At 43.8% G+C, this 27612-nt stretch overlaps 2 protein-coding genes across 4 annotated transcripts in view; one reads left to right on the top strand and one right to left on the bottom strand.

The window, feature by feature from the left end:
- Positions 1 to 27452, bottom strand: part of LOC121594045 — a 29501-nt gene extending 2049 nt beyond the window's left edge. The window contains exon 1 of the mRNA XM_041916918.1: positions 26526 to 27452. Within this exon, the coding sequence (XP_041772852.1) occupies positions 26526 to 27394 (869 nt within the window). The 5' untranslated portion in view covers positions 27395 to 27452. The remainder of the gene's footprint in view (positions 1 to 26525) is intronic.
- LOC121594046 (carbohydrate sulfotransferase 11) lies at positions 1077 to 26488 on the top strand. 3 transcript variants are annotated; one of them, XM_041916921.1, is made up of 7 exons: positions 1494 to 1997; positions 2293 to 2460; positions 10613 to 11133; positions 22793 to 23096; positions 23187 to 23392; positions 23865 to 24032; positions 24147 to 26488. In XM_041916921.1, exons 3-7 carry the CDS (start codon positions 10999 to 11001, stop codon positions 24534 to 24536), a joined length of 1203 nt encoding a protein of 400 aa, XP_041772855.1. In that variant the 5' UTR covers positions 1494 to 1997; positions 2293 to 2460; positions 10613 to 10998; the 3' UTR covers positions 24537 to 26488. The 3 variants fall into 3 exon arrangements, with proteins under 3 accessions (XP_041772853.1, XP_041772855.1, XP_041772854.1); XM_041916919.1 differs by lacking the exons at positions 1494 to 1997; positions 2293 to 2460 and adding an exon at positions 1077 to 1442; XM_041916920.1 differs by lacking the exon at positions 2293 to 2460.
- Positions 27453 to 27612: the final 160 nt, after the last annotated feature.

Below are 27612 nucleotides of genomic sequence, written 5' to 3'. Positions count from 1 at the left end.
CCCTGTACAGCTGAGTCCGAACGACCAAGTCAAATGGAATAAATTGGTATTAAGTCCACACTATTCTGATTCAAATACCATCTGGATTCATTCGTCGTTGGGAGTTATCCGGAGTTAAGCAGAGTCGTGCGGATAGTTCTGAGGTCGTAAAGCGTCGGTGAGAGTTGCCATCGCAGTCGCCCACAATTGTTTGGAACAATCAGGATTTGCCTGGCTTTATTCGATTCCAACCCAGCTCCTACACCGAAGATCATCTGGCCTTATGGACCATACTCTGGAATATAATTTTATTTTCATGATCATTGGGGTTTGATCATACAGGGTTTTCAGGGGTTCTCATAGTTGTGGGACACTTCCTTGATTCTATCTGATGGGAAGTTGACTCATATGTCGAGAATTGGAGTCTATTCCCAACACAAAAAGTTCATTTCCCATTACAAAGCGTGTTGAAAATGTTGCACAACTATAAAACCCTGTAAGAATACAGTGTTTACCGATCCTGTTCGACGTTGTTGCAAGCACTACCGTCTCGATACATTATCGTCTTGTTCAATTCGTCGTTCGCGCACCAATTTTGTCGTAGCATTAAACCAACACATCATAGTACAATTTGGCCACATTTCGGCCAGTAATTTGTGTTCAATGAATTAAGAACGATATTATTTTTTCCTGTTCTCATTTGTATAATTCTGACTTGATTTAGCATTTTGCATGTTTCATTATTTGTTATCTTGTTTTTCTATTATTTCATCAACCATCACATAATTAGTCAAATTAGAAAAAAAAACACATTTCAACCACATTTTCTCTAACACGATAAGACGGCTAAAGTAAATTAAGCTTTGTTATTCGTACAAGTTACCACCTTTCATTCCCAAACCAATGCAAGTGTACCATCATATTAGTGCGTCACTGTTTCACATTTGCTCTTTTGCTCTTGGCACTCATTTTCCCCTGGAGAGCACAACGCTGTTAGTGTGCTCTAACCGACCAGACACTCACAAGGATGAAAGCGCACGTAGCGCGTGCGGTGGTCGGTACCAATGCCGAAAGCACACATGGGACAGTGTCAAACCACCAGGCCACGCGCACGTCCACTAACCAAACGGACGCGTTGTTATCTACTACCCCTGCTCTGTGCTCGAGTACACACGCACTCTAAGCACTCCCACCGAGGGGGGAGACTCCTATTCGGGTCCAATTTTTGCGAACCGGTGAGCGTCGACGGCCGCCAGCGAGAGAGCGAGAGCACACGGTACGGCACTGCAGCCAACCGAACCCGTCGCAGTCGGTACGCAATCGGAAGCGCTGGCACACAGCGCAACGGGTCCACACTCGGTCAGTTTCATGCCATCCGTTAGCCGTACCGGACGCTAAACCGGACGCACCACCAACGCCACCACCAGCAGCAACCATTGAGACGCCGGGGTTCGAGAAAGGGGGTAGGTTTCGTGTCAACCCTTCCGGTGGGTGCTGCTGCTGCTGCAGCTAGCACCAGGGTGTGAGCACCGCAATTGCGTACAGTGTGTGTTTGTGTTTGTGATGTTGCTGGCCAATTTGCGCGATTCCGGAAGTGTGCAAGTGTAGGATAGCGGATCAAGAGAGAGAGAGAGAGAGATCCCGGCGGTCGTACACGCGGTCGGGCTTTTCCGCGGCTGCGTGCCGCATCGACAGCGGCACTTTTCGGTGTGTACACACGGCACCGCGAGAGCACTCGACGGGGAAGCGGTGGTCGCTTTTGTCACAGTAGCATCAGCAGCGGCGGCGTCGTCACCGACGACTTCTCTAGCGATTCCCAAACCCGACAAAATAGGCAAGACGCGTTCCGCGGCGACGTTGGCGGCTGCTGCTGCTGCTGCTGCGTCTGTTTGTGCTGCGCGTTAGTGTTTTTGTTCTATTTTTGTAAGTGAATCGCTGCTTCCCGTGTCCCCTTGCGGTACCACTGGTGGCGCAATTTCGGGACGAGTTTATTTGCGAGGCGAGCGGCAATCGGGCGGGTGAGCTCAATTTTCGGCACAAGTGAACCTAAAATATCTGCATGCTGAGTTATTACCGCATCGTGTTTTTTTCTCCCTTTTGTTTTGTTTGTGAAATCCTCCCCCGATGCACGCGAATGTCACAAACAGTGCGGTACAGAGTTTGTGAATGTGCTGGCGGTGAGTGATCAGAGTGTGCTGTGGCGTAACTTGGATTCCTTACCGTACTTAGTTGTCTTGTGGATTATTTTAGTGTTTTTTGCTTCCATCTTAAGGCAGAATGAACAACCAATTGTTTAATGACCTCTTCGGTTAGTGTGTTTGCTTTTAGTGGTGCAGTGTGTGCGAAATTCGATGCAGAAAACGATATACGGAGGTGTCTTCGGGCAGGACACGGAATTTTGTAGACACGAAAACATTCCTCTCTGGGTGGCAGAAAGGGAGCGTGCGGGAGAAAGAATGCCCAAAATATGAGCGTTCTCGTGTGAGTACCGAATTTTGAGAGTGGCGATTCGTCTTCTTCCGTCGTCTTCGCTGGATCACGCCAACAAGCACAATGAAAAACATTAAAACTTTAAACACGAACGTAAAGAGAAAAGCAGCAAACAAACAAACTTACTGGTTGGTGGAAATTTTACAATTTCCATGCAAAAGAAAAAGAGCGTCTCCTCCTGACAGCATCGAGTGTGGTTTTGTGTGCGTGGTAACGTCGGTGTTGCTCATAGCAACAACAGCAACGCTGCCTCCTTTTGTTTGCCTGTATGGGCAATGGATGGCCGCCTAGCTGCTTGCCATCACCGGGACAACGTAACCTTCTTGCGTCAGGACGCCCACCCCTTACCCACTGTGTCCGACTGTGGGAAATTCTCGTCCCACTCGCTCAGACCGATAAGAGTGAGGGAAAGGCCGTGGGAAAGCGTAGATCGATACACAGTTCAACACCGTTTGGCGGTTGAATGGTGAAAGGTTTCAGGTTTGGATTGTGCAAACAACGCTTAGAACGAGGTTGGAAGACTATAAAAAAACGGGAAGTTGTACCCGGTGACCTCCAGGTGTCTAAAATTAGTAGACATGGCCTGGAAGCTTTAAATAGTAGTTGAGAGGAGGTTTAAAGCAGTAAGCGCTCTAAAAATCTGTGTCTTTGACTGTCTTCAAACATCAGTGAGAATAATGTTTAGCCAAAATTTTGCAAAAAATGCCAATATCATAGGAAAATCATCCAGCATTAAAGACGAGAAGTTAGTTAGATCCTAACATCAAACAGGATCTTTCATAACGTCATAACATTTTTTTTTTATATTTCATAACGTATTTGGCTGTAGCTTTGCAAAAATGGTCAATATGAAGCGGAAATGGGATAATTATAATAATTTATCATTATTGTTTGTCAATATGTATATTGGATACGAAATATTAGGTGATCATGTTAGGATGACACCCACTGTAAAGGCAAATCACAATTATGAAGAATGTAGAGAGGAGCAAGATTAAAACAAAATGAAGCATTCGAGTAATTTGTAAACAAGTAGGGGCTTAAGCTTTGCTATTTCCCGGAAACATGTAAGCCTTGGAACATTCTTTCGCACCATCCTGGCTTGCCAATTAATTATTCATCAATTATCGATGGAAGTATAGACATAATAAGACCATGTTTTTCGACTACATTCGAAAGATTTAATCGAATTCCTTTAATACATGTTTAATACAATAAGTGTTCCATTAAACAGGTTTAAAATAATGACCGCTGAAAATTTAATTTTGTTTTTGTTTTTGCTATCTAAGTCACTTATTCAAATTGTTTTTTGCACAACCTCTCTGCCAAAATAGTTTGCTTATGAATGACTTTTAACGTAAATTAAATGGGGCCGCCCGGTGGTCTATTGTCTAGACGAGCCGATTCTTGTATAAACTGAACTTAGTTCGATTCCCATCTAGTGCTTGCCCAAGAAGAGAACCCCATTATACGGTGATTAAGTTGGGACAAATTAATTCCAGTATCAGAGTAAGTATGTGCGGTGGGTTTGCATACATGGGCAGAAAATAACATAAAATAAAATCATATAAATTCTTCAGTTTTTTATGTTCCTTTGATTCGCGAGATTTTATTAACGCTGCAATTGAATTGCACTTGGAGCAAAAATGCACATTTTGCACAAAAATCCATATTGTAGAAAAAAAAAGCATTTTCACCTTTGCAAAAAAGTGTGCATGCTGTCGTGAGCTTCGCTTCACGTTCAATTAAACGCAACTTTCAAACACGAAATCGAAAAAAAAAACGGGATTAAATTTAATCAATTCATGCAGCCGGCGCGTGTTTATGCACCTCCCCTCCCCCCTTTATCAACAGTAGGGCAGAGGGTGAACAAAACGTTTATGAGCTTTTTTACCATCTGCAAATGCATTTTCCCAGTGTTCCGAAAACCGACCGTGCAACTGGGAAAACAGAAAATAACCCCCTGCACACACTCTATTAATTACGGTTAAAGGGATAACGGTTGGTGCACTCATGCAAGCACCTTTTGGGGCCTTTTTTTGCCATGGTGGTATCAACCAAGTACGCGAAAAGTTGTACACCATAGCCGAGGTGCCGGCACAAACCGAGTAGGGAGAATGGATTGGTTAATTTGCATAACACTCGTGTGCGCCTCCATGCACGAGATTGGCTTTATCATTTTATCCTTTTGGCGAACAGAAAAACAAAAATGGAAATGACAGAGCGGGAAAAATGCAGTGGGGTGGTGTAGAGCAAAACATAAACATCGTTGCTACGCTCAAGCTGATATGCGGGACCACCAGCCCGGTACCACCACCACCACCATCACGAGGACTTATCTGAAGCGTGTGGAAAACTTTTTAATTGAATTTCGAAGCTAATTAGGCTGCGCCACTTTCCCCCACGGTTCGCTTTCTCTTCCCAAAACATTACCGTCTCTTTGTTTGTGTCACGACGACCACCACCATCCTCTTCACGATGCGCGCAAGAAGGATGATAACATCATTAACTCAGTGATTGTCATTGAAGTGAACGAGGCGTCGTTGGGTGAGCGAAACGGCCAAGATAAGAGTACCCCCGGTGGGACACCAACCTGCTAGTAGAGAATGCACTTTCTACCCCCTTCCCTTCCACATGTGTAATGCTCGAAACTACAGCGAGACACACACACACACGTCGATCGTTGTTGGTGTGGTGTTGCGCCATGGAATCATGCTGAAAGGTGCCTTCTGATAAACTAACCAATTGAAGCGCAAAATTACATTCCAGCAGATTATGCACCACACACTATACACAACCGGACTTGCACTTGCTGTTACCGGAGGTGACGCCATCGGGCGTACCAGGCGTACTGCCAATTAAGTAGACAGCCGCTGTCTAGCTTGAAACTGCCTTATCTGCTGTAATGGGCTTTACACTATTGATGAAACGTTGCTAGATGTTAGCAGAACGGATGTTACAGCTTAATAAACTGTTGATAAAGACACTGCTAGTAGAATATGACAACATGTTGTCTTGGTGGTGTGCATAAAAAAGGGTTAAGTTTTGATTAACATTTTGTAATCAGTCAGACAAATCAAAGAATGAGTTTTCAAAGAACCTTACAAAAAAAAAACAAAGCGAAATTTTTATTTGTCTTCCAAAACAGTTTGAGATCCTGTTAAGACATTTGAGAATCATTTAAAAATATTATGAAGGCTTCTGTGCCCTCAACTCTCAAATTTCAATTTCAAACAAGTTACGGCCCTTAGTTATTCATATTTATTCGTGTAGACCCGTAATCAACAATATAAGACACTTTACCATTCTTAAGACCATCATAGCCACTTCATCATAGCTCTCTTTGCAGTCGACATTTTGGCTGTACATGCGGCAACGTTTGCCGCCCACTGCGACCGATGACGAGCTTATCAAAGACCGATCTCACCCGACTACATGATGGTCTAATTGAGCCAATGATAAGATCTGGTACTGACTGATACTGAGCCAATGATAAAATCTAGTCATACAGGTCGATTTGGTAGCGAATCTTTCCCCACTGTCATTGTCCAAAAACCATCGGTTTTACACAATCACACGCAAAAACAACCAACGAACTCTGAAAGGTTACTAAATGGAAGCGTTTTGAGCAGAGTTCTCATACTGTTTATAATGCTTCAGAATTATTTGACAGTGCTTCCACAGATCATCTGATACAGTTGATACATCTATTTTTAAACATTTAAAGTCCAGTGTTTTCATTCCAAAAGAAAACACATTTAAAATATGGTCAAAAAATTACAAACTAAAAAGTGTTTCAGATACAATAACACTTATAGCGGGAGCAGTTTATTAACGATATTATAATAAATACTGCCAACGAGCAACTGAAACAGTTACTGATGCAAAAAAAACAACAACCCCTCTATAACCGATGATGATGACCTTCACATTGGCAGCATAAGTATCTCTCCTCGACCTCGTCGTCAGTTTTCAATTCCTCCCCCATTCTAGCTCCAACGTTCTCAAACGCACTAACCTCCGGACCGGTAGCGCAATCAAAGGCGGAAAACGGGAAACGCAAACGATTCACTTTGTCCGCCGTTCCATCCCATCGAGCCCAAGGGGGAGCATCGAGAGGGTTTGAGAATCAAATCTACGACCACGGTCACGTTTCGTAATGCGTCTTGCCTAGCGCCCCAGCTCACAATGCTTCCTCGCTTGCAACCCGCTTGGCCCTACAGTTTAATCAATCTGATGTATCTAAAAACCCCCCGCCTCATACCACATGCACTGCACAGGGCCTGGAACGGTCGGTGTTCTCTATTAGTAACTCACCCCTGTCTCTACTAACCCACACCGCCAGCTTTCTACTGCCGTGTCTGTTTGCCTCACCGAAAGCTTTATCAGTGCGTGATCAAATCGCATGAATCTTAGAACGCGTCTTGCGGCAAAAAGCCGGACGCGCGAAACATCATTCAAGGAGGGAGGGTTGGCAATGGCACCGGCCACTGCACGTATCTCTCCGTTCAATTAAACTCGTCGGTTGGTGTGTGTGTGTGTTGTGTTGTTATTGTAGTGCGGCGGGCGCTCCAACAATGGCAACAGTTGCGACTAGCGCGTGTCGGGTGGTATCTATTGGGGCGATCGTTTGGAAGTAACGCGATATCAGCAGACATTGGACCGTACAGTACACCAGCGATACAAAATTGTGTGTACAATTTGTGTGTTATGATATTGTGGTTTTTTGTTTTGTTTGGTAACACAAAAGGTAACACTGATTATCCCGTCTCTCAAATTTTAAAATATCTATTCTAGTTAGCACAATACTGCTACGGGAACAATTCCCTTACATTAGCAGTCATTTTAACTGGCCAACGATACGTGGCGTGATCATCAAACCGCCAATATTAACCTTCAACCGCGTGCTGAACTACTAATGCGTTTGTCCATTGAGAGATCATGCACCGAAATTACTTTCGGAAGTTAGGCAACGTCCGGTCTGGACGATTTGAAACAACAACTACAACAAAAAACATAAATCAACCAGTCTGCATACCTGCCCTGACCCCTTTCGCCGTAGCGTGCAGACGAGGGCAAATTTCTACTCATTTTGGGTTGAAGTTTGGGTACGAAAATCGCTTTATTTATTTTGCCTAACCCATACCGCCATCGCAACGCTCGTTTGCTGCCGTACGTACGTGCGTGCGTGCGTTCGTGCGTATGTGTACGTGCGTTTACTTAACCCTGTACACTGCGTAAAAGCGCAACACGGCGGTAGAATGTGTACCAATTTTCACCCACTGCTCATTTTCTTCTCGTCTTGTAGCACTGGGCAATTATTAGTTTTGTATAATCAACAAAAAAAGCAAATATACACGCAAAGGTGCAAAACATTTAACATATGCGCAGCAAAACAAATAAACACCTCCCAAATAGCCAGCTCGTACTTTATAGCTGATTTAGGGCTGTTTAACGAAAAATCGTTCCGATGTCGTACTTTGTGGCTGATTAAGAGACAGACGGTACTTTGCGGAACTATGGAGCTTTTTAACAGGCACATGGTACTTTTTGGAACTTTGCGGCTGATTAGCACTTTGTGTAGGGTTCATGGTGGAACTTGAAGGCTTGTTAAGAAAGGGTACTGAACTTGGTGGAACTTCATAGCTTTTTCATGCATGACATCGGTACAAGGTGGCTCTTGTCAAAGTGTCAAAGACGGACGCCGGCAATAATCTCATTGCTGCTGCACAAGTTAGATTCGTTAAATGAAGAATGAATATTGAGTGAAGTGATTGTGAATTATCAGTAAATTGTGTAAAATTTTGTATAAAGGATTTAAAAATATACACATGTGTTTAAACGAAACAAATCTTGTTGTTTATTTCATCGATGACGCTTGCTTGAAAATAAAACACAAAGAAAAATAATCCCTGGCATCGTGGCATAAGGAAGCTGCTTAGGCGCTGTTTGAAAGACCCACATAGAACTTTGATGCTGTTTATCTACTGCAAAAGGCGAATTAGAGCAGCGATCTTTAGCGTGCCAAAATGAGCTGTTTAAGCAATTCTGGCTATTTGGGCTTCTACATCGCACCGTGCACTAAATGGACCTGCAAGGAACATAGATACTGCACGGATCAAATTGTGCGTTATGCACACATAGGGAGAGAGATAAACTGTTCGTCTCTATTGGAGCGATTATGTTGAGTTGTGCGACCCTAAAAACGCTGAAGAAATGAAGTATTGCAAAACAGTCAGGCGACGTAACTATTGTGCTCGTTACCCCCTTTTAATTAACACTGTCACTTCGCACAGGTATGTGATTTTCTCTTTGGTGACCATTCTGATGTCATCGTTTGCAACTATTTCATTAAAACCCAATGGCGTTGGTGAACCAATAATATTCTTCATTCTCGACTTTTTTGAGTAATTTTGCCTAAGCATAATTTACTGCAAGTGAGAGAAGAGCATGAAAGCTATTTGCAGATGTACACTTACATCTATAAATTACGGATCATTTGTGACACAAGATACATGATGCGAGACTTTGGATGCACATTTAGTTCATTATAAGTAATAACTGTTAATAACTCTCGAAAAACAAAAGGAAAGGGTATGGCTGTTTTAGGAGGCTTCAAAGGAAGTATTACAATTTATAAACCATGAAATCTGCAATTGATCAACGTTGTTAAGCGTTACACTAAACGAACGAAATGTTTTTTTTTAATTTATTTAGATTAAAGGAAATCTATGATTATGTATTGCTATTAGCATTAACGATTATCATAGTTATAGAACGGAAGGTTTCTGGAGGTGAAAATGCCAATATTACTTAATACATACTGTAAATTATGTTATGCTGTGGGTATCAGGGTCCCAAATTATGTTTGTCTATGTTCCGTAATTTATGGATGAACCCAAATGAAGTGCGCTGGTTAGTAATGCCGAGTGCGCTAATGCCACTCTCTTCAAAGTAATATTTCGGAGCTTGCGATATTGGTGATTTAAGTATACTGAAACATATGGAAATTCAGAAAACGAAACCAATTTAGGAAATGTTAACTGACCGCATTAAGGTACTAAAAGCTATACGGATCAACCAAAAAATCGTACAAAGCTAAATTTAGCATTTACAGAAACATTGAACGTATACATTGATTTTAAGGAGCTATGAGCTAATCAACTTTCAGAGAAACATTAAGCTTACAGATCTATAATGAGCGATCGAAGACACGTTCAGTGCATGGCGCTCCATATGCAGAACGATATGGAAACATATTTTAATACTTGAGAAGTCGTTTCTTAGACACAATCGAAAGACCTCTTTGAAACTCTTTGAAACTCCTTTGCACAACATTGTATGTAACAGCCTTTATACTGGTCGAAAAGATCTCCATACATCTTAAGCAGCTTATTTTAAAAATCACTCAGACTGTTATCAAACATAAATTAAGTAGATTGAGCACAGAAAGCAAGGCTAGTGGACAACTTTCCACTCTGAAACCAACTCCTCTCTCCTTCATCCTATCAAACTAGGAGAAAAAAAATCATAAATAATGACTCTTTCGTAGGATATTTTGCCTGCAAATAGAGAAACACAAGCAGCACATTGTCTTGGTGAACGCCTTATCTTAAGTGGTCCATCGGCTCTCGGGTGAGGCCGATTACTGTCCTGAGAGCCGTTTGCCTGTCGCATTAGTCGGAACACTTAAGCAGCTCAACCCGGTACTACTTCGTGCCTTCCGCCCACAAGTGGACACTCTCACACATCAAGACAAACATACCAATTACGCTATGTTATACTGTTCCGCCCGTAGCCCGCCATCGTGAGCTCTACCTCTCCTTCAATCTCCTTGCGTTTTCCCCCATTCCTACGAAGAGTGGCTTCATTAGTCGCCTAAAGGGAGTAAAAAAAAAAAACACACACAAATAATGCGCACAATTGCAGCTCATCACATTATCTTTGCGTTGAAGTGTGACGCTCTTGCCAAACCGGAACACAAAAGCAGCGCAAGAAATGCAAATGAGGAACATCATCACGATACTGTGGCTATACCCAGTGCGCTCATTTCCTGCCACCGCACTGCACTGTGCCATCGTCAATGTGAAGAAAACTCCGCTCATTATCATTTGCACTCAAAGGACGCTCTTCTCCTTTTCAGATTTTAACATCACCACCTCCACCACCACCGGCGTTTGATAGAGGAGGATCGTGTGTCTGCAACAAAAAGGGATCACCGCTAATCACAGCGCAATCAATCAACGTCGGACGGACAATCCACTTCAAGGTTGCACACATACACACCCACAGTACGGTCGCCACACCAATTATGCGCCAGCGGGACCAGTCCGACGATATCAGCGCCATGTGCCGAGCGTCCTGAAGCGTTGGAGACTACTTCCCCGGTCTGCTGCGGTTCTTTAGCCACAGTTCCTGCCCATCCCGTCCTTCTTCCCAGTATTCGGCTCTTTCTCTCTCTCTCTCTCTCTCTGTGTACGTCTAATCGGATCGAAGGACGATCGATGGACGAAAGCGTGGCGCGACTACATGAAAGGACACACCAGGACCAAATGGCGCATCATTAAGCGCCTCTTTCTATTCTTTACCACCCTCTCAGTTATTCCACTCACCGTACTCTACCTAATCACTTCCGATCAGCTCTACCGTTTTCGCCAGTACACGGTAAGTTTCCCGGGAGAGCGCGTGGGTTCTTATGCGTACTTAAATAACTCACCGGTAGCGACAAACCAGGCCGAAGGTCTATTTAGTGTTCGAGTGTATATGGATGTAAAATTTATATTATTTAACATAGTTTCTTTGGAAATTTAGTGTGAAGAAGGGGGTTGCTGTCAGCCGATTTGGCAAGAATAATAAGCGTATCACAAGGCAGAACCACTGGCTGTTTCTATAATTCCATCACAACCGCAATCTTATCGGACTGATCGTGTCGTAGTACCAAAAGAATATACTTCACTTGTGTCAACTATTTACAATAAATTGAACTTAATAAATATTAAAAGTTTTAAATGAATGCGATACTTCTGAAGATCGATACATCTAACTCCAATATATCTGAACATCAAAAGGAAAAATCATGTTACATATTATGTTTTATTGTAGAAAATGAAGCAAATGGTTGAAGAAGCATTAGCATACTTTATGATTTGATCTGTAATATGCTCCATTAGATGAGCTACGTTAGGTTAGACATAATCGATTTTTTGTTTAAAGTTTACGTTCATTCATTCACTAAATGGACCTTTAGCAGGGAATGTCGACGAACTATACATAACTTAATATATTATCCCATAAAAATAGAGAACACAGTTTGCGAATAATGAAATCCTCTCTTTTTGTGTATTAAAATATTATTAAGGTCGAAATTTGAGTTTGTATTTTGAACGATATCATCAAGCAAACGATAATTCACATCCACTTTCACTCAAGCACCAAACGGACCTTCATCTGCTGCAATAGTTTTGCGCAGTAAATCGGTTCGAAGATAAGCAGTGTATTGTTACGTCTCATGTAATCGAATGTAATTACCCCACAGCTCAGTTTTCTGTGCTATTATTACTTACTTACTTACTTACTTATCCGGCACTACAACCGCTTTGCGGTCTTGGCCTGCCTCAGGAGTGTCCGAAACCGCTCACGGTCTCGCGCCTTCGTCTGCCAGTCCGTTATCCCGGCCTTAATGGCGGACGCCTCCACGCCATCTTGCCACCTCAATTTGGGCCTACCACGCCTCCTCTGTCCTTGTGGACGGCCTAAAAAGACTTTACGGGCTGGGTCGTCGTGCTATTATTACCTTCTATAAATATGCTACAGATAACACGATAGCTATTCTTAAGCGCTACCGAGAGAGAGAGATATTGCTACCATTTGTGGTACCAATAGACTCATTACATTTTTCTTTCCCCAAAAGGGCCAACTGCGTCAAATCGATATAGCAAACAGGGACTTTCTATGCCGTGTAGGCAAGCTACCGACCAATGCTTTGTGTGGTTGTTAATTATGGATGCGAACTAATGATCCGCTTTTGGAGCAAGAATGCGGACATCAACCAGTCCCTTTCAGCCCGGTCCAAAAATGGGTTCAATCTAAAATTAAATCCTTTCCGTTGACAAACGAAACCAAACTGAATGGGATTGGAATGATTGTATTTTCACGTCCTTTGTGTACTTCCAGCAAAAACACGACGCAAACCAACCACACAGTACACTATTCCCAATCAAATCGAAACAGGCGAAACTCTCTGCCAAATAAAAACCCGATTTCGTATGTATTTATCCTTTCCTTTTGGAAATGATAGGCTTACACTTTACACGTGAACCACATGACTCGTTCATGAGGAGCTGGTCAATATGCTTCCCTATCGCTTCACGCCTCTGGTAGGGAGAAAAAGGGTAACAACACCACCCGCCTAAAGGGTATCTCTGTGGACGTGTTTTTGTTTGCTCAACCATTGACCCAGTAATTGATGGATCCTGTTACATCCTACACCCGCTACCGTTGAGTTTGTCGTTCCCTTTTCTACGGAACAGATCGTTGACAGACGGGTGTTCCGTTCCAATGTTCGGTCACTTAACTTACTCTGCAAAGCAACCAAAGTAAATGGGGAGAAGATGCACAACGACAAAATAAAACCCACACACACACAGACAGAGTTTGTAACAATTCCCTGTCCCGTACTTTGTGACCGGGGAGGCAGAGTGTGTGCGGGTGTGTGTCCTTAAAAACAAAAGTCACCATCAGGGTAGCAGTACAAATGGGTTATCTTGGTGATAGCGAAGGAGTGCAAGACAGAAAAAAGGGATACCGATACTCCAAGGGATCACCTCACATCAAGTGGCCCGTAGCGCTTTGTAGAGATCTTCCTTCCTTTGCCCATTCCCGTGCCCATCATGCGATGGATATGGTTGACCGAAGGAAAATGGAACACACAATAACGAAAACGTCCAATATTTCTTTCAATTTAATACGCTACACGGCGCTACACTGGGCTGAGTGACACTTCACCGAATCGCCGCATTCGCTCGTTTCCCGACCGATGGTCTGAGCTTCTAGACCTCGGGATCGGGTTTCAATTGCCCGCGTGCTCCACTCAAGGGCCAATATTAAGGGCAACAAAATTCAGAAGACCGTGGCGAAACAACCTTTTTTCCAGTTGCTCGATTTTAGCGCTACTTCGGAGTGCTCCAGCAACAAAAAGGGCGGGTTTTTACTACCCTCTGCAAGTGGTGGTTGGGAAATCTTCTAGCGACGCACAAAACGAGTAAAGTGATCTACAATGATTCGGTCGCTTTATTTGTTGCTTTGCCGTGTGTGCCGGTGTGTGTGTGTGTGTGTGTATTTCTTTTAACCTGCTTACTTCGGAAAGCGAAAAAAACAGGAAGCCGACGTTTGTTAAGGTATGAAATGGATCCGTCGAAACGACCCCCATAAAGCGGCGGGGCCCTGCTTCATCTTTAATTCGTTGAACAATCGTTTACTGTCGATAATCGATATTGCTACAAATCAAACCACTTCCGCACAAACAACCTTTACAGCTAACAATGTTTCCATCCAGTTATGGGGCAATTCAAATCAGGCTCTGGGGGTTGCTAGTGCAAATGGTCCAGCGAAAGTTTTCCAGATTTTAGGGAAGACCGTTTTCAGTAAAACCATACCGCACTCAAACACTCCAAAAACAACACGAATCGATTGACATTGAATGGCAATTAGTGGAACGAACCTGTTACCGTTTGGTGATAAATGATGGTTAAATGGGTGGCGTTTTTTGTGTTGACATTGAACAATTTGGAGTTTCTGTCAAGCAATTAATAGAAGAGCAGAACATTCATGAAACATGTATAAGGCTGTCATCAATCAAACAAGTCAAACAAATACAGTGTTTTCAAAGTCATTTTCGAATGTGCTCATAATTATTCATCGCATCCAAGATGGTTTTCAACAGCTGTCAAATAGTATATTTGCTTCATAATGAAATTTCAGTTTCAACACATGATTTTCAACACATCACAAAAAACTGTCAAACTCAATCCAGCTTGACACGTGTTGAAAATCATGCTGAAGAAATTAAAAATTATGATGATGGAAATGAAAAATCAGATTCATGTGGATTAACATCTTGAACGTGATGCACTCGAATCGTTTGCATTCGAAACTGACTTGGAAAACCCTGTAAGACTCAATAGATACTACGTGATATGCTCGTTACCTTAACGAAATGGCATTCCAATTGCATCAATATGTTGAACTAAAATACAAAATATTGGCCGAATTTATATTTCGACATTTAACCACATTTAAAAATAACAACTGAAAATCACAATCAATCATTGATGAAAGAAACCACACAAAGAAAGCCAAAGGCAGTTAAGGAGCTAGAACATTGGAGGTATTCGAACTTCCTAGACATCTAACTCTAGGACATCTAATTGTTGGAGACCTTGTGAGTTCTGTTTGTGAGAATGTGTATAACCGAATAATGAATACGTTTGATCAAGATTAGTTCTTGCATTTGTTTGATGGCTAAAAAAGCGCTAAGGTTTCAACCATGTAACTTGCTTGCTTTAAGTAGTTCCTAGACCGTTTGCTAATGAACTGTCCCCACAGTGCAGCCATCAAATGTATGGTTTTAGCGACACACTTGTACAGAGTTCTAATCTCGAAATCACAAGCACAAACTTGAAGTTATGGTATAAGATCAACTAAAGCGACAAGACATGGAGAGTATTGTGGATCTGTATTAGTATCTGAGTTGACTGTGTGCAACTGTATTGCATCAATTCCGGATCAAATCAGGATTTTTCTAAACAATAATGGTCAATAGACATGGGTTTTGTTTAATCGAATCAAACATTCACGCAATCTCAAACAAGTTTGTTGGAACAGTTAACCATTATTACGTAAAAAAATATTCAAAATACCAAACTAATGGCTGCAATTGGTAGGTGAGAAGCATATCAGTATCCATTCTTTGGACAAAGAGGCGAATGAGGCTAATTGGTTCAAGGTCTCTATAAATAAATAAAAACTCTTTAGACATTTCACTGCTCAAGGAAATATATCAGTTGCTCGCGCTTGGAAATTTAAAAACAGTTTACACATTTGAAGAGAAAAAACTAAGAAAATTAACTAAATCGACATCGGAAATGATTTTCCACTGGTTGATGTTCGATGACATCAATAATAAGACCCGTAAATATCAAATCCAACGTCATCAGGTGTAACTTAAGCACCAATTCTTTGAGCTACTTGAGCCATAAAATACTGCTGTGACTGTCATCACGTCCAACCGTTTTGAGACCCTTTCCACCAACCAAACGAGAATCATTATTGACTCAAAAGTCTCATCAGCCATCAAAATTACGCTTTCTATGCAAACAAACCAAGCGTAGAAGCAATCAGTCTTTTTTTTTTAATATTCACCGATCAATATACAAAAAAGCACACACAAACGAACAGCCAACGGTGCTGCGCTCTCATAATAATTCGTACTCCAGCTTTCCGCACAAACTCCACACAAAACGGAAGCAGCACATGGCTGCAACAAGCGGAGAAAAACTGAAACGGCGTACTGGTTTTCCCCAACCCCTATTCCCACATCCGGATGCGAGATAAGGTCATGTTTGTAAAGTAAAAGGAATAAAACCTGCTACCATCAACATACATCTCCAACGCGCGTGGCAAGAACCGTGTGTAGTACTCCCAAAACATCCCATTCTGAAGTCACCCTCTAGGAATGTAAGGGTGAACTTTCCTTTTTTTTGTTTTGCCTCCTTCTCAATCTCAATCCCACTCCATATTTACTGCCAAGTAAAGAGTGGTGTGTTTATGTGTGTGTGGTAGATAGATGAATGCTCTGTATGATCATCAAACCCAAATGAATCGTTTTGTTGTGGACTGACTGTACTGCACAGCCTTATACTCGCCTTCCGGGAAGAAGTCACATTCTGACGCATCACAACCACTACCACCATCGCGTTGTTTGAATTTCGCATACCCGGCAGTGGAAAATGCCCCTCCATTTGCCGTTCGAGTGTTTTGCCAACCGGGGTTCGGGTGAAAACTTTCCAATTCTACAGCAAACATACTCCCCCCCGACCGAAGGGGATGGACGTGTGCAGTGTGTGTAACATTTTCATTCCATTCCATCATGTATGTGTATGAGTGTTTGTGTGTGTGTGTGCCTTAAGGCCTCTCTCTCACCCACCTTTCCCCCGCAATTGCAGAGTGCTCTGTAAAGCTCCGGATCCTTTCGTCGAGTTTGTTTGTGTCAAACAAAACGGCGCACTGTAACGTCCCCGGAAGCATCAAAATTCTCCCTCCCCCGCTGCATTCCCATCCCGCCTGGCGCGCAGAATAGCATCCATGGAATCCATTAACAGACAACTAGCACCGTTCGAAGCTACCAAAGGCTGTCTTCTCGCTCTCTCTCTCTCTATCTCTTTCTTTCCCTTTGAATATCGTTTTCCTTCCCTGGAATGGGACGGATCACTGGTTGAACACAACTCTCGATGGTCTCTCTCTTTGCACACTCCACAGACACACCAGCTGGCCCGGGTCCCACAAAACACACGCAAAAGCCATCCAACATTTAGCCGATCTTGTAGTTTCGTTTCCCTTCCCGCCCGGGGCACCGCTGTTGGGCTGTTTTCACAATGCAAATTTGCTGATTCTAACGATCAAATGTTTGTGCCCGGGCCTCTGGTACGAATGATGCTACCACGTGCACCGTGTGGCAGGTGTGTCGCATGGCCGATAAATGAAACCACCGACAAGCGTGTAGTGTCTTCCCCCCACTTACCCCCTGTCGTTCCCAAGCATCTTTGCCGCGTGTGCGGCGAACAGAGCGAAACATGACACTCAGAAGCTAAAACGAGATATCGGAATTTTGAACCATTTTAAGTCGCAACGGGGCGGTCTTTTCAACTTCCCACAAGCACGAGCGGCGAAAACGCAACGGTCACACGTGTAATCCAATAAGCGAAGTTGCATAACTGTCTGCCATTCCCAGCACGTGGACCTAGCGGAAGACGACGAATCCCGCACACTTGGACGATTTTGGATCTTTCGCTTTTGAAATTCTAGTGAAAAGAAAGCAAACCTTCCCAATACGACACGGGCGTTTGCTGCTTCAAAAGAATTCGCGTGGCTGCTTCTGAAAATTTTGGACAGAAAAATAAAAACTAAACAAAGGGACACAAAGGACTATTTAGATAAACTGTGTTGTCGTCCTTGTAGATGTAGAAAGAACACCACTCTGTGTGTTCGTGTGTCTATGTGAAGCGTAAAAGGGGTTCCACCAATCTTCCGCCTCCCCTCTGTCCGAATATCCTTGCTTTGTTCCGGTTTTAATCTTCTCTCCCATTGCTTGAAGTACCACCCATTACGCGAAGAGTACGTGACGAAACGATGCCACATTTACCACATTCTTAATTACGCCATAAAGGACCGTGGCGCTTGCTCCCTGTTGGCCGCAGTAAAAAAAAAAGAAAAAGATGCTTCAGACCCCACCACCCCCACCATCATCTTGAGCATTTTAACTGGTGCAAAACTTGTGCGAAAGAAAAAATGAGGACAAGATTTCACATTCCCAGCCGCTTCCCCACTTCCTGGTTGAGTAAGTACAACACCTCACGAGTACACGAGGTCAAACGATCTGAAACGGCAGAACGGCTTTTGTGCCATCTCTTGTGCTCTTCCCGATGTTCATTTTTGCTTGAATAAACAGCACAACAGAGGGAGAGAGTGTCCTGGCGGAGGGACGATAAAACTAAACTATTGCTCAGATAAAACACGCTGAGGTGCGGATCCTGGCAAACGGAAACGGGCCAAAAGTTCCGGTACGACGTTTTACCTTTTGTGTGCAAGAATGCTCAAAACATGACAGCTGGAGTAGGACCAGTTCAGCCGGGCGATGCTTTTGGGAAATAATGGGAAAGTGTGCCCCGTTGCACAACCAATTCGGTGGCACTGAAAGCCCGAGCTGCATTGATGCATTGGGCAGGTTTGGGTGGATAACATTCCGAAAGTACTGATTAGAGAGGATGTCTTGTAGGGTCTATTCAAGCTTTTATGTACGAAACTACGCCTAGAACTATATTCATGGCATTGAATATTACCAAATAGATGCCGTTAAATTGTGCTTTTAACGAAACTCAATCTTCTCCAATGCCCAAACCAAATCGAGCTGCTTTCCAAGTTGAGTTTAAAACTGTTCATATGGAAAAAGTTCTTTACAGAAAGCTCCCCACCCAACTGAAAATGTTTGGAATTTGTCGAACTCCATCCCTCTTCTGCTCCCCCCCTTCGGTGAAAACATCATCATCATGAGAATTATTTATACACGTTTAACTCCCAAACAACTTTGCCTCTTCCGAGCCCGGCCGGAACGGAAATTAAATTTAACGCTTATCTTGCAGTCTACATCCTCACCATCCAGCACCACGTAGCTTGTTCGCATGGGGAAGGTAGAGGTGAATTTGTTCGTACGTTTGGTCCATTCGTTCCGCTTTTCACAGGTTTTCCAGTGGACTTTTAATATGGTAGAACGTTTTCGTTTAAAAACATGTTTAAAAGATGGGCTGGAATAGTCGATCTACAGGGGTTTTCGAGTCGGTTTCGAATGTGAATAAGTTTCCTGAATCTTTCGTTGAGATTCATTCATATGAATCTTCAGTGATGAGTGATTCGAATTTCGAATCGAATCATCAAACATTAATGAATCTCTAAATATTTGTGAATCTCTAAAGATTTATGAATCTCTAAGGATTAATGAATCACTAAATATGCATGAATCTTGAAGGATACATGAGTCTGGAAAGATAAATGAACATCCAAAAATTCATGACACTAAAAGAAAAGAAATCCATTAAAATACATATATATCCAGGGATTCATGAATCTTTAGCGATCCCACCTCACAACATGCCCGTCGTGGGTTCAAGCCTCGCATGGACCGTCTCCCCATAGCAAAACAATTTATCCGACAGTGTGTTACTTGCAAATAAGTCTCTAAGGCTTGTATATGCTGGTATGAGCACGTAGCTTGTTACGCTAAGAAGAAGAATAATAAGATGGCTCAAGCTCTATGAATCTTTGCAGATTTATGAATCCCTTGAGATTCATGAATCCCTAGAGATTCATGAATCTTCCGAGATATATTAATCTTTTGAAATGTATGAATCTTCCGAGATATATTTATCTTTTGAAATGTATGAATCTTTCGAGATTCATGAGTCTTTCGAGATTCATGAGTCTTTCGATATTCATGAGTCTTTCCACATCTTTGGAGATTCATGAATCTGTGAGATTCATGAATATTTGCAACTAAAATTCAGATTCTATGAATCATTTCAATGGTTCATTCAAATTCATGTATTTCAATTACCCAACAGATTTACCCAACACTAATTCACACCTAGAGATGTTTTATCAAAAACTGTTTTATTGATATCTCAATTAAATTTCAATTCTTGCACATGATTCTCAACACACCACAACTAACTGTCAAACTCAATCGAGCTAATGGCGTGTTGATAATCATGTGAATGATCTGAAAAATTATTGTTATGCAAATATAACATTTGACAGTTGTTGGAAAAAAAACGTTTCGAAAGCAGTAAAAGTAACTAATGCTGTTGTTTTTGAACCGGAAAAACCATGCAAAGTATTGCACTTTGTGGTACCAATATTACAACACGAACGTTCTTTTTGAAAGATTTAGGCGAATTACATTCTTGCAAATGAAGGATATCTCGACGTCGAATTGTTAGACTTTTGTAAATCACTTTACAGTTCATTTTCTCAACCTGAATGGAGTCAAAAATGGAACGAGTTTTATTATAATAATTACCACATTATGCAAAACCAAATTGTGGCAGAAAAGATATATAAAAGAAACACCTCTAAAGGTGCCTATAAGATGACCTCCAAACCGTACCTGTCCTTTGCTAACACTTGCCATTCGTATGACCTCTCGCCCTTATTTCCTCTGCAACCCCTCTAAACAGATAAACTTTAATTTATCCATTCCCAACCTATCCCAACCCACACTCCTTCGGCAAACAGTGGAACCTTCGGCCTGTCACAGCAAAACAAATGTTATGTAGCGCTAGTGCCAAAATTTTTGGTGCACAGAACTGCCCGACCACACACACACACACGGTAAACAAATCGATAGTGTTCCGGTCAGTGAGCTTGGCCGATCAATTTTGAAATTCCCACAGCACGGTAGGGGAGGAGGAGATGGAAATGGAGGTGGATTGCAGATAATCTTCAAACCCATCTCACCCTGGCAGCATGCCAAGCATGGAATGACCAAAATATGCTTACGGTGCCCTGATGCTTGTACTACCCCTTACCCCACTTCACACACACACACCTATGTAGGGGGGAGTGTGGGGTGGTAAGTTTTTGCACGAACAAATTCGGTAGCTCGTGCACAAACAATATATCTTCCCCGTAGTTCCGGGAGTGCCGAGAGTGTCGGTCATTCGCTGTCGAAACGCACGCTCGATTGGAACTCTGTCGATGGATGGTCTTCGTTTTTCGAGCGAAGGGCACCTGAAAGCGATTGGTAACACACACCAAAAAAAAAACCAACCGACAGAAGCAATATCAGAAGAGGATGTTTTAAATCATTCTGTCCCCTCCGATCGCCCACACCACGTGACCCTACTAACGCTAGCAACCCTCGCTGCCAAACCCACTATTTGCACTGACGGATGGCATACACACACTGCTCTCTGCATGCATGTTGCAATATGGTGCATTATCTCTTGTGCAATGTAGGTCAACGGGTACGCTGATTATTGGTTCGCCCTTTTTCATTATACCTCATTCGAACAAACTCCGTAGGTTTTTGTTGAGGTTGTTGTGTTTGTTACGACGAATATGACAAGGATTTGCGGGAAACGTGCCAGGCGCCTCCATCGCCGGTGCTCGCACAAGGTAAGCACGAGTCAAACCAACGGCATGGAATGTGTATGCGCCGGCATTGTGTTTTTCATTATTAAAACTATCGAGCTGGAAAATTAAGTTCCTTCCATCTCTGCTTCCGTAGCAAACAACGTGTCAACAGCGAGCGCGTGTGTGTGTTGTAGGAGCAGTGGTTTTGCGCTACCGAAACCAAACGTGACGTCATCCAGAGCTTGCTGGTGACCACTTACGACAACTAATGGTAACGAACTGTGTGTGTCGCATAATTACCCTTCCGCGCTATTCATCTGCAGCCTGCCAATAACCGCAGTGGACGCTGGTGGTACAACCGGACGGAACAATCTTTTACACACCTTTGCTACCGTCGTCTGCTGTGTGTTAGTGATGGGAGGAATCAAGTTTTGTCGGAATCGATTTCGGCTAGGTCCGAAGTTTTCTAGAATCGATCCCAGATGGTAGGTCCGGAATCAGTTTCCGCAATTAATGCCGGAAATGGCTCCGGAATCATAATCAGCACCGGATTTGGAATCGGCTCCGGAATCGGAATCGAAATTGGCTCCAGAATCGAAATCAAAATCGGCTCCGGAATTGATTCCGGAATCGACCCCGAAATCGGAATCGGTTCTGGAATCGGCTCCGGAATCGGAATCAAAATCGGCTCCGGAATTGGTTCCGGAAACGGCTCTGGATTTGGAATCGGTTCCGGATTCGAAATCGGCTCCGAATTCAGCTTTGAATTCGGAATCGGCTCTGAAATTGGAATCGGCTTCGCAATCGGCTCGATAATCGACTCCGTAATCGACTCCGGAATCGAATCTGGAATCGGAATCGATTCCAGCATAGGTATCGGCTCCGCAATTGATTCCGAACACGGAATTGGAATCGGGTACGTCCGACTCCAAGCTCCCACCACTAGTGTGTCCCAGTCTTTGTGTGCCATTTTATCATAATCAAGGCATAACAAATTGGGACAACACGCGACTGTCCCACGTGCGGATAGTTTTGTGCGATATAAAGAGAGCGCAAAACAGTGAGAATCCGCATCCATGGGTCACCTTGGTCCGCACTGGATTGGATGATTCTCGCTCGGGTTAGCATTAAAATGCCATTACCATGGATATAAGTGTAGCCTGGTAGGTAGCGCAGTCGCATTGTGTCCGCAAACATGATTTATGTTCATTACCGATAGTACAGCTACAGAAGAAAACAAATTATTTTTAAACCATCTTTCTCGTTATTTCTCTAGTCCTGACCACAGACCGGATACAAAGAACAATATAATTAAACCTATAAACTCGTGTTGTTATCCCGTTCGCTTCACTAATCTTTTTTAATTGTCCTGATATGCGTATCTTCTTGTTTTTCCTCCTTCCCACACCACCTAACACAGTACGGAGCAATCGCTGGCAATGGATCGACACGCCAGCAGCTGCTCCCGTTCCGTGTGCCGCTCCATCCACCCGACGGTATCGTGCACCATCTCCGGCTCGCGCAGCACCGGCTACGGCCGCAGCAGCACGCACAGCACGAACGGCAGGCCGGGCCGGATCACTACTCGGCGCGGGCCGCGCTCAAGAACAACGCTACGCTCAACAGCCAGTATCGGCTGGACATGGAGTACATGAAGCGCCGGATGGAGCATCGGGTCGAGCGGTTGCAGAAAAAGTGCGCCGAGCACCGGCTGAACGAGCCCAGTAAGTACCAGCAACCCTGAAAACAATAAAAAATCTTCGTTTTCGTGATTTAACGGTCATTTTGCCTTGATTCACTTCGAATCCTCACAGAGCACAACTATAAACCGAAGGCGTGGGAATATCTGATCCAGCCCGAGTACCATCTCGTCTGGTGCAACGTGTTCAAGGCGGCCTCCACCTCCTGGATGTACAACTTCAACCTGATGGCGGGCTACACGCCCCAGTTTCTGCGCAAAACGAAGGACGTCCCGTTGCAGCTGGCCCGCCAAAAGTACCCCCGGCCGTCGGTGGAAAAGGTAAATGCAGCTGGCATTGTCGCATGTTTTTTGCATTAAAAATGTAATACAATTGCGAGGGGGGGGGCAAAGAGGCCACTTAATTTCAGTATCTATCTCTTCGATGATATTGAGGTGCATTACACGGGGTCGCACAAAATCAATACTCCCTTCTTGTGCCCGGATAATATAGCGGATTATGATGACCGCATGACAAACAAAACGTAAAATACGCAAACAAGCAACCTGATCAGTTTCTCCCCCATGAAACGCAATCCACCGCCTTTCCCTCTCTTGCTTTCAATCGATTGGGATTGATTTCATTATTAGCCGCACCCCCACCCCTCTTGCCTTTCTTCCCACGATAATCAAATGGCAAAACTTCGGTTCCGGTTATTAGCGTTTGCTGTATGCCGTGCCTATCATATCGGGTTTTATCGCACCCTCGCTCACTCTACACCCCCCATCTCTGTCCCGTTTGCTTTTCCAACAGCTAAAGCAAGCCATCAACGAATCGATATCGTTCATTATCGTGCGGCATCCGTTCGAGCGGCTGGTGAGTGCGTACAAGGACAAGATACAGTACGCACTGCCGAACTCGCACCACCACAAGCTGGGCAACCGGATCATACAGAAGTACCGGAAAACGGTCAACGGGAAGGTAAGTGCCCGCACCTGCAAACGGAAAGGAAAAGATCCCCTTTAAATCATTCTTTTTTTTTCTCTTTCCCTCTCTTCATCTCTCCCTGCGCAAATTGTCTTACCCCGGGCACAGCCGACGACACTGCTCAAACATCCGACCTTTTCCGAGTTTGTCAATTACCTGCTGGACGAGATCAAGCATCCGCACTACGAGATCGACATGCACTGGGTGCCGGTGACGCACTTCTGCACGCCCTGCTTCTTCCATTACGATGTGATAGCGAAGTTCGAGACGCTCGAGGAGGACCAGAACTATCTGGTCGCGATCGGCCACCTGGACAGTGTGATTAAGCCGCAGTGGAAAAACGCCGGCAAGGGGGCGCACACGAACGACGTGCTCGCCCGGTTCTTCTCGGAGCTGGACAACGCCCAGATCCGGGGACTGTACGACTACTATCGGTTCGATTTCGAACTGTTCGGCTACAGTGCCAAGGGCTACTTTAAGGACTTAATTACGAACTAGTTTAGTGAGCAAAAACGAACAAACAAAAAAACACAAGGCGATGGCGCGGCCCAATTCTGTATCTTCTTGACCCCTTTTGTCGTTCCGTTGTAGTGAAACCAAATTGGAAAAATTGATTAATTGATGATAGAACGCTCTGAGAGAGGGGGGATAAATCCTTCCAGTTCGCAACGGTCGCTTTCTACCTTTTCTCCCCCTATTCTAGACGTGCCGAGCAGCAAAATTAGGACAATTTAAATAGTGAGATATCATGGATTACGTCAAATTACTAGCGCGATAGCAAACTTCTACACACTAATTCCATTTGAACGGTGGAGACACGCATCAAGGTAAAGAATGGAAGGGACGACGAGCGCGGGAACGTTTGGACGGCCTAGTGAAACTAAAAAGCAGAACAGAAAAGACACACCGAAAGGAGAGAGGGAGACACAAACACAGAGAGAAAGACACTAATTAAAAGACAACAATTGCGCGGAACAGCTTAGGATTAGTGTAGCGGGCATTAATATTATACATTCAGTAAGGAAAAGAAAGCATAATAATAACAAAGGAAAACGGAAACGGCGCCAGCCAGAGTGCCGGAGAAGGAATATTTTCTACATATTTGAGAGCAAAGCAAAACTAAGAAAACAAGAAAAGGATAATCAAAACCCAACTAGCTAAACCCCATTACTAGCTATTTAATATAGGAGATACGTCCATTAGCGATTAAGGCGAGGAACAAAATGGGGCGGAGACGAACACATACATATGATTGCATGTTTCGATGTAGATTATTTCTCGAACCAGTTTTACGCGCAATTAGGTTTTTCGTTCGATACGATTTCGGCAGATTGATTACAAAGCAAGCATGAATTTCAAAATTAAGCTTAGCGTAAAATTATTGAAAAAAAATAAAAATAATAGCAGAACGCTCCCAACCCCGATCCATTTAGTGGTAAAACGATCCTGCTTTTGCGGCAAACCACAGGAGAGGCTTACCAAAAGAGGTACCAAAACCGTGATTGATACAGTAGTTTTTAAGGCGTAGATAGCGTGTTTTCTTCATCGTGCAGGTTAGGTTGTGTGTGTGTGTGTGAGGAAGATTCGATCCTACTTTTCGTTTTGTTTCGTTTTGTGTGTTGTGCAGCAATTGTTAAGCCCCATGGGAAGCAGAAAGTTTGGCTTCCTATTTGCGTATTTGGAACAGGCTAGTCAAGGATAGAAATAGAAGAAATGGGTAGCTCCCTCTGCCAGGGATGTGCGTTAGCGACATTGTTTTTAATGGTTGTTGTCCGGTTTGCTTCAAGCACTTTAGCAGCTGTAGAGCATTAGCGGAAGTTTCTTTCCACTAACACAGACACACAGACACACATACACGCAAACAAATGTATTCCAACGTAAGTTTCAACACCAAAGATATCAATTCCAAAACCGACCCAGTTGGTGGAGAGATTGTACAAAGAAACGAAACGGGATGTGTATCATGATATCAGACGGGTGGGCAGAAGAGAAGGAAAAGAAGGATACACCACACAAATCAGATTCGGTCGGTTTATCGGTATTAGAGATAGATTGCTAATCACTTAGTGCAAGAAAGCAAACCCCCGCAATCACACGCTTTCCAAATTATAGTGGGAAGGTAGAATAGAAAAAATCAGTTTTCCAAAATTTCGTAGCAAAAAAAATACCACTGAGACCAAAATTTGTGCTCGAAAAGATTTCACCGCTATTTGGATGTGTAAGTTCAAATTCGGCCCATTGAAAATACAATATCGGAATCGGAATTCAGGAGCTTGTGCCGGGGGAGCAAACGACAGAACGTAGTGTAGTTTTGATTCCGTTTTTTTCCAAATCCGTTCCTTTTCCCCTTGAAAAAAAAGGACGAATAGAGGAACATTTAAGATCTAAACACTTATGCAATAGCAGTACGAAAACAAAAATGGCAATAAATAAAATTCTAGTAAACTTCACACCACACTATGTACACCTTACTGCTTACGTACTTACCTTCTGTACGTACAGTTGTACACCGGCACACCGATCAGCAACCGATCGTTGTGGATTTTCTGCCACACCTCACCGTACCGCACGAGGGGGACCTTTTCCTCCGCAATGGACGATCGCAGCAGGGGCGGTACCGTCTTCATCCGCTCGTTCATCCCGTGGAATACTTCGCATACAGTGAGCTGGGCCGTGGCAAGCTGTGCCTTCCGTTCGGTTGTTTGGTCGCGCAACATTTTCAGCACCTCATCGAAGCAGGTGAAATTATCCTCCAGCGACGGGCCAGCACCAACACGACCAACAAAACCGCTCGGTGTGTCTTGGAAATCCGTCACAATCGGACCATCCCTGTCTTCCAGCTCGATCCGAACCGCGCCGCTTCCGGGACGGTGAACGTTTTCGACGAAGCAAAGTTGCCGAAAGTCTTCATACCGCGAGTGTACCACCAGCTGTCCGTTGTCATCGCAACCGTCGGTGGTGGTGCGTCGTTCGACCACAACCAGCGTACGATCGAGCTGGACGAGAATAAACAGCTTCCGCTTCGTTCCATCGTTTGCCCGGAAGAGGGTAACGTTGACGGTGCTGGGAGGGGATTCGTGGCAGTCAAACACCGGAGATGTTTCCATCTCGTACGGGGTGTCGTTGAAAAGCCGGGAGTTGTTTACGATCGGATGCTGTCGTCCCTGCTCGGTCCGGCTGACGGTCAGCGGAACCTGACACAGAATCGCTCTCTGCCGCACCTCGAACAAGCGCTGATCCGACGTTACCACGTACACAACCGCACAGCGACGGGTAAGCGACACTTTCTCTGCAAATATGGCATCATTTTGCAGCCGTTTTGGAATGTCCTGTTCGTACTTTTCACCCGGATTCATATCGGTTTCGATGAAGCTAGCGAGACTGCGGAAAGAGCGCGCGCGTTATAATCAAAACAAATGCTTTTGGAAGCGTTGTGCGTTTATAAAGCTGGATCAGTTTCTGCGCCCAACGTCGCGTGTTGCGAGTTGTCGATTCACAGCCGATATTTTGAGTTTGGTTTTTGCAGGATCTAACTGAACTGTTCACAGAAATTTGTGCGTGTTTAAGCAGTTAA

Source organism: Anopheles merus, chromosome 2L, assembly GCF_017562075.2.
Source record: "Anopheles merus strain MAF chromosome 2L, AmerM5.1, whole genome shotgun sequence".
Classification (NCBI taxonomy): domain Eukaryota; kingdom Metazoa; phylum Arthropoda; class Insecta; order Diptera; family Culicidae; genus Anopheles; species Anopheles merus.
Note: the sequence above shows the minus strand (reverse complement) of the source record. Positions and strands in the feature narration are given on the sequence as shown.